Raw genomic sequence first — 7200 nt, 5'->3', positions numbered from 1 at the left:
CCCATAGGCCTTCTACTATGGAGTAGTCCTGGCTTCTTGCCTCCTTTTCGGGCACCAGAATGCACTGGATTTCAGCATCATCCTGCCCAGGAAAGAACTGGGTCCATGTCTGCATCCCTATTTCAGACTGTACAAGAACACTGTGGACTTCTTCCCATTCTACCTGGAACTGGGCAACAGTGCCCAAGTTCAGCTATTACAGCCCTGCATGGAGAGACTTTAATTCATCTAGGAAGTGTTTCCAAAGGCCTTGTGTGCGATCCTTGCTTGGTACCTTTAGTCATAATTTGTGTCCCGAGAATGTTGGAATGAATTTCTCTTTTGCAATGTGTTTGCTGATCTTTGGTTTTGGAAATGGAGAAGAGATTTTTGGAAGCTTTATTTATTGCAGTGCTTGAAGTTCCCTGTTTGTGGCTTTCCACTGCCATGCTCAGCAGGCACACAGTTCTCTTTGGATATGAGCTAGCAGCACCAGACACACAGCAACTGGAGCACTGAACATCAGAGATTGGGCTGATGTTTTGGTTAGAACACAAGAAAACATGACAGTGTCTCTGTACAATCTAGTTGTACTGGGAAACTCAGCTGCTGATTGTGTTCTGGTGCTCCTGCCAATCCCTCCCAAAATTATTTCAGAAATTATTTCAGGACTAACAGCTTCTGCCTTCTGACAGACACCAAGTGTTGCCAGCAGTTGCTCCAGCGCTCCTGCGAACAGCCCCTGTAGCAAGGAGCACAGTCCCCAGTGTGTGTGGGCTTTGGCTCCCTGTGGCACAGAAGCCCCCCGGGGTACAGGTCTCTGGGGCAGGAGCCGGGCACCAGCGCTGCCAGGGCTCGGGGGGTGGCAGATCTGCTTGGGCAGGGACTCAGCCACACCTGCTGCTTTCAGTGTTCACAGGTCCCAGGGGTCAGAGCAGCATTCCTGCCCTTGCCCACACGTTCCTGGTCTGTGTCACAGCCACGGGTTTAGGATGGCCACCAGCCAAGATGTGTCCCAAGGAGGCCAAGCCAGCTTCTGTGCAAGGCCCTGTGCCCTTCCTGCTGCGGCTGCGTCGGCAGCCCTGGGGGCTCCTTCTGCTGCCCTGAGCCCGCAGAGCAGAGCAGCCTTTGCCCATGGTTTGAGCCATTCCCAACATTGCTGTTGGGCTGCTTAGGCACTTGGGGTGAGGGATTCCTTGCAACCTGGGCCACTTTGGGTGGGCCGGGGGCAGCTCCAGGGCCAGTGGCAGTACATGCAAGGGCCGTTAGTGACACCGTGCAGCACGGTCACCATGGCATGGAACACGACAGGGTGTCAACGGACCCTTGGTGACATGTGGTGATATAGGAGCTGTTGGAGACACGGCCACACCACAGTGCTCAGAGCACGCGAGAGGACAGGACGGGACAGAGCGGTGCCGTGAGGAGCCCCCGCACAGCGCACTCGTTCCTGCCTGACCCGGAGCTTCCCTGAGTGTTACTCCTGCAGCTGACTTTGCAGCCAGACTGCGGGAGTGTTTGCCTCATAACTTTCCTGAGGAATCTCTCTAGCAGGTGCTCGTGAGGCCAGACTCCAGCATGGCAGCATTTCTCAAGATCTTCAGACTGTTCTGCAGAATAAAAAGGAGAGGAGCTAGAGTTCACCCAGCTCAACAGCCTGAAGAGCCAGAGCAGTCTCAGCCAAAGCAGGATGGTGAGTGGCAGAGCTGGGCCACAGGGCTGATGGCTCCTGCCAGCATGGTGATATCCCATCCCATCCCATCCCATCCCGTCCCGTCCCGTCCCGTCCCGTCCCGTCCCGTCCCATCCCATCCCATCCCATCCCATGCCATCCCCTGAGGACATGCCCAGGGACAGGAGGGAAGAGGGGCCAGGCAGACGCCCTGCAGAACCCGCGCTCCATCCCCTGGGGCATCCTGGGGCTGCCCCTGCCTGGGGAGTGCAGGGCTGGGCTCTGTTCTCAGGCCTCTCACACAGCCCCTCAGCTTTGGCTGCGCTCGCTCTTTGCCAGGTGCAGCCATGGAACAGACACAGGAGCAGGAATCCACCGGTGGCCTCTTTCCCAGAACAGCACAGGTACCTGCAGCCATCCCCACCTAGGCTGGGCCTGCTCTCACTGCTCAGCCCTGCACAGTGTTTGGAGCACTCCATGGAACATCCCTTTCTTCCTGCCCTTTGTTCTCCTGCTACACTTGCAAATTCATCAAATGCATTTGGTAGGAAGAGACCAGCACCACGGGCGCTGGCTCCATGGAGAATTGTGACAGCTCCACCACCAACTCCAGTGCTGCCCTGCTGAATATGCTTGTAGAAGAGGGTTTGCCAAGTCCAAAGCAAGTAAGCAGCCTGTGGCAAGGGTTTGATCCTTCCAGGAATTGTTAGGCCTCCCAAGCCACTGGGGCCTGCTGGTCCCTGTCAGCCTTTGAGGCCATCACAGTGTGAAGGGAAGGGAAACACTTCTCTGGGGAAGCTGGGGACGTTACTACCTCTGGCAGCTTTCCAAGTCTCCCCGTGCCTTCTTCAGGTGCCTGCCATGGTGAAATACATCCACCAGTGGCTCATCGCCAATGAGTCTGATGAGCACAGGCTGGACAGGAAACTGCTGGATCTCACCGAGGCACAGCCCACTGATGTGGTGATGACTCTCCTGAGTGTGGCCCCATCGTGTGACAGGTATGGGAGGGCTCAGGGTTCACCAGCCCATCACCCTGTACAGCCTGTTCCAGGTATCTGACCAACAGGGAGTTGCTGGGCCCACTGGCTGCTCCCTTTCCCTGCCCTGGCATGTCAGCCCCCGAGCTTGCTGCCATGCTCCCTCCCTGCCCCTCAGGAGCCTGTCCTCACAGGACTGGACTGTCTGGGTGCTGCCAGCAAGGGACAATGGGCAGAGGCAGAGCTGGCATCCAGCTCAGGCCCCTGCTGCTGCCCAGTCCCTGGTGCTCTGTCTGAGATAGCCCTGAGACAGAGCTCTGATCCTGCAGAGCTGCTGAGACCATGTGGAAGACCATCTTGTGCTCGAGCAGGACTGCGGAGTCGGTGCAGCTGAGACTCCTGGATGTGATGGGGAGCTGGCCAGAGCACAGCACGTGCACCTCCGATGGGGACACATCGAGAGTCTTTGCCCTGGCTGTGAGTTTCTGGAATAGGCCTTTGCTCACCCAAAGGCTGCCTCTCCAGCAGCTCTCCATCTTCCTTCCCCCACTGCATCTGCCAGCCTCAGGTGCTGGGCTGAATCCTGGCCTAGGGGCAGCTTCAGGGGCACCAGGCCCGGCGCTCCCCCTGAATCTCCCCTGGCCTCTCCCTGCCACGCTCGGGCCCTGCCGCACGGACACCTCGGCACTGAGCGCTATCTCGGGCTGTTTGTCCTTTGCAGGCAACTGTGGTGATGTGGAAGATCTTCCAGGTGCCCTGCATCCCACAGATAGTGATGAAGATTTTGCCCCGCGTATTTGTCCACCTGCTCTTCCAAGTGCTCTTCAGCACTCTGGACACACCCATGGAGGTTGATAAATTGTGGAAGGAATGCCAGCAGCAACATGGCTTTGCTGCCAGCCCCAACAGGTTCTCCGTCCCAGTCCCTCTGTCCCTGTCATATCCCCAGGGAGGGAGCCAGTGCTCCCAAGGTGACCTGAGCTTTGCTCTGCACACAGGTTTGCAGTGCAGACCCTGAAGTCCCTGCTCTGCCAAATGCAGGGTGAGCGTGTGGTGATGGCAGTGGGGCGCAAGTGTGGCTGGGACACGCTGCTGTGTGTTGACACCCACCACTATGCCGTGGCTCTGCTGGCCAGGTGAGACTCCCTGCTCTCCACTGCCCCTGGCATTTTTGCTCTGTTCCTTGGGTGCCCCACACAGTGCGTGAGGTCATGGGCCAGAAGGTCTTGTCACTGAGGGACTGCCAAGCAGACTGGAAAAGGATGGGAGAGGAGAGTGCCCACAGGGAGCTACCTCCCAAAATGGCCCAGGCCCCCTTGCAGGATGGTGGGGAATGACCAGACCTCTGGGAATCAGTCCTGGGAGAGGTTTGTGGCCCTGGCTCACAGTCTTGGTTACTTTTACTCCTGCCAGGGAGATGTCCTGTGTCTCCCCACCTCTGTGTTCCCGGATCTTTCGCTACCTTCTCCAGCTTCTCAGCACACAGGAGCCACGCTGGGATCTGCCTGCCCTGGCCTTCATTGTGGAGGTGAGCCTGATGGCCAGCGCTGCCTCGCTCAGCTGCCTCCCGGCTCTCTGGCCTCTCGTAGCCACAGCTGCCTGAGACGGTGCCCGTGCTTTGGGCTGCTGGCTGGGCCCAGCCCTGTGGGGTTCTGGCCTCCTGCTGGCCAGGTCCCCTGTCACTGCCCTGTGCCTTTCAGGTCCTCAAGTACCAGGACTTGAGTGGAAGCAGTGGTAAACGCGTCCTGCAAATCTTGTCACGGCACCTGCAGAGCGAGTGCAGGGAGAAGCGTTACCTGGCACTCAGGGCCCTTCTCAAGCTCACTGATGATCCCTTGCTGGTGAGAAGGGGCAGTGCCTCAAGCTGCGCTGGTGAAAGCAGCCCCTTGTGTTGGCTGGGCTTCGTGTGCTGGGGCAGCTGCTCCCAGCTCTCCTGCCTCCCGCTTCAGCTGCCCGAGTGCTTCGGGACTGGCCTTTGGCCTCCGAGGCCTGATGCAGCAGGGTGGGGCTTCACAGACTTGTGTTCCACACAGGCAAGAAGGATGTGCAGCCTGGCTGAAAGTCTTGTGCAGCTGCTGGAGGAAGCAGATGGAGAAATAGTTAGGATGGCAGCGATGGTACTCAGCTTTGTAGTGTTTGAAAACAACAGTCTGATAGCCAGCCCCATCGCCCTGCAGCTGGCTGAGGCGCTGCTGACACTCTTCGACCATGTAAGGCTCTGTGCCCCCAGCCAGGCACGGCCTCTGGGAGCAGCCCAAACACTTTGTGCCCTGTGGATTTGCAGGCCAATGCACAGCTGAGCCCTGCAGCCAATTCAGCTGCTGATGCTGAGGTCTTTTTTCTTCCTTTCATGCAGGATACTAGCCAGGTGCAGCAGGTGTCCATACTGCTTTTCCAAGCACTGGTCACCATTCAGCTGGAAAAGGAAGAAAAAGCCCTGAAGAGACAAGTGCTGCAGAGCCTGATCCCACTCTTCATCCACTGCCATGATAAGAATCGCTGTGTGGCACAGGTGAGGACTCATGGGCTGCCCGTGTCCCCCTGGGAGGGGGCTCGGCGACCTCCTGCCCTGGCACCACCAGGGCTGCAGCCTCCTCCAGGCCTGGGCACAGGGAAGTGACTCCTGTGCCCTGAACTGCGGTGCCATCTCCGCATCTCTGCTGCTCTCCAGGCATCTTGGGAAACGTTGCATTGTGCGGCCAAGTTCCTGCAGAGAAACCATCTTAAAAAGCTTGTGAGGAAGAAGAAGCTGTGGAAGTTCGCTGAGTGCCTGGTAAGGAGGGCCTGGAAGTGCCAGGCTCAGGCTGGAGAAGCCCCCTGAGCGCGGCGCTCACTGTGTGCGGCTGCAGCTGTGGCCCTGCCCAGCGCTGCATGCAGGGGCCACACGGGCTCTTCTCCAGGCTCCTGCGGCCCCGAGCCGGGTGCCCACGGAGCCCCGGCCCAGCGGGGCTGCGGGGCGGGCCAGCACCACGGCTCCCTGGGCAGCAGCCGGCCCTGTGCCCCTGCAGAGCCCGGCCCAGCGGCTGCTGGCCGCGCCTCAGGGCTGTGTGGGCAGGGGAGACCGGGGCCGGGCACGGGCAGCACTGGGCAAAGGGACAGAGCCTGCCCCGAGCCTTCCCTCCCGCCGCTCTCCGCAGCTGGCAGAGGACAGGAGCCGAGTGGTCGAGCACGTGCGCCAGGCCCTGCCGTACCTGCAGAGCCCTCAGGAGCCCCTGCGAGAGGCGGCCATCAGGTTCCTGGGTGAGCCCGGTTCCCTCCCCTCTCCACCGCAGCTTGGCCCCAGCCCCGGCTGCTGCCCCGGCAGCTTCTGCCATCCGGGCCCGATGCCGTGGAGCCCCGGCTGCCCTCGGGGCTTCTGCCGCCCTCTCTCAGCCGTGCCTTGGGCGGCAGCAAGCGGTAAGGGCCCGGGCTGAGCCCTGCCAGGCCACGAGGGCGAGTGGCCACAGGGCTGGCAGCACCGCTGGCAGGGAGCTGTGCCGCTGGGCAGAGCCGTGACCAGGTCTGTGTTCTCAGGGATGGCCGGGCGGTGCCTGAGGGAGCAGGAGGATGAGCTCCAGCTCATCTGTGAAGGTGAGTGAGGGCAGCGGGCTGGCAGTGGGGGCTGGCAGGAGGAGCTGCAGGCCCTGCCCCGGCTGCGGAGGGCTCTGCTCCCTGTGCGGACAGGGGGCGGCGTGGGCAGAGCACACAGAGATTTCAGGGGCAGGTGGGGGATTCGTGGCCAGCAGCTTTGGGCTGATCCCAGTGGTCCCTTCTTCCTCCTGGCCATGGCTAGAGCGGGCTGGAATGCCCCTGGCACAGGAGTCTCCTCGGGTTCCTGCAGATTCAGGATCTGACAGTAGCTCTGTTCCTCTCTTTCTCAGCCCTCGAAGATATGGCAGATGACACCAGCCCTGCCATTAGAAAACTTGCAGCTGAAACAGCGTCCATCCTTCAGGCGATGCAAGACCGATTCCGCGAGGCGTGCCAGCGACGGTCTCGACTGTGCGGCAGTGCCTGGCTGTGCTATGGGAGCTCTGCTGAGAACTGAGAGCTGATCTGGGAGGCTCTGCCTGCTGGAGCCACCTGAACCAGCCAGGCAGTGGGGATTTTTCCTTTCTTGAAGTTTTTTCTCCTTTTTGTTTTACTTATTGTAGAAATATAGGATGTTATGCAACAGACAGACTCCCAGTAGCTTTCTTTTGCTGCCCAGGGTCTGCAGGGCATTGGGGAATAGGGGGGGAGAAGGCTGCTTGTTCTCAGCAAGCTGCCTAGGTTTGCAGTGTTACACGGAAAATGGCCAGAAGCCCCTTGGCCTTTGCTGGTTGTGCTGAAGCCTTTGTGCTGGCCACAGAGCGGGTGGGCAGGGGCCGGAGCTGCGGGGATCCCTGTGAGACGGTGCCTGGAGATGGCCACGACCCCCGTCCCAGCCAGGAGCCGCCAGCACTGTCCTCCTGCCCGGCTGTTCCTGGATGGATTGCTGAGGGCTCCGTGGTGCCTCTTGCTCGGGCTCCTCTGGAGCTCCTGTGGGGCTGCAGTGCTGCTGCTGAGCAGGTTGGCCGAGTTGGGGGAAGGCCTGAGGGTACGGGGTGC

General features: G+C 60.1%; 1 protein-coding gene across 1 annotated transcript; it reads left to right on the top strand.

Moving 5' to 3' along the window:
- Positions 1 to 1372: 1372 nt before the first annotated feature.
- On the top strand, positions 1373 to 6478 carry LOC306816394 (maestro heat-like repeat-containing protein family member 7). The gene is made up of 14 exons (XM_079332837.1): positions 1373 to 1672; positions 1991 to 2055; positions 2200 to 2316; positions 2504 to 2652; positions 2961 to 3108; positions 3353 to 3540; positions 3630 to 3767; positions 4045 to 4159; positions 4332 to 4472; positions 4665 to 4841; positions 4988 to 5143; positions 5303 to 5404; positions 5769 to 5871; positions 6145 to 6478. The coding sequence occupies exons 1-14, from the start codon at positions 1558 to 1560 to the stop codon at positions 6207 to 6209; spliced, it is 1779 nt and encodes a 592-aa protein (XP_079188963.1). The 5' UTR covers positions 1373 to 1557; the 3' UTR covers positions 6210 to 6478.
- Positions 6479 to 7200: the final 722 nt, after the last annotated feature.

This window comes from Erithacus rubecula, assembly GCF_903797595.1.
Source record: "Erithacus rubecula genome assembly, contig: scaffold_559_arrow_ctg1, whole genome shotgun sequence".
NCBI lineage: Eukaryota > Metazoa > Chordata > Aves > Passeriformes > Muscicapidae > Erithacus > Erithacus rubecula.
The sequence above is the reverse complement of the archived record's forward strand: the minus strand, read 5'-3'. Positions and strand labels throughout refer to the sequence as shown.

What these genes read in the sequence shown, in the direction of transcription:
- LOC306816394 (XM_079332837.1), top strand. Translation starts at nt 1,558, where the DNA reads ATGGCAGCATTTCTCAAGATCTTCAGACTGTTCTGCAGAATAAAAAGG. An exon ending in TCTTTCCCAGAACAGCACAG is followed by an intron (nt 2,056 to 2,199) that starts GTACCTGCAGCC and finishes TGCATTTGGTAG; the next exon opens with GAAGAGACCAGCACCACGGG. An exon ending in TGCTGACACTCTTCGACCAT is followed by an intron (nt 4,842 to 4,987) that starts GTAAGGCTCTGT and finishes CCTTTCATGCAG; the next exon opens with GATACTAGCCAGGTGCAGCA.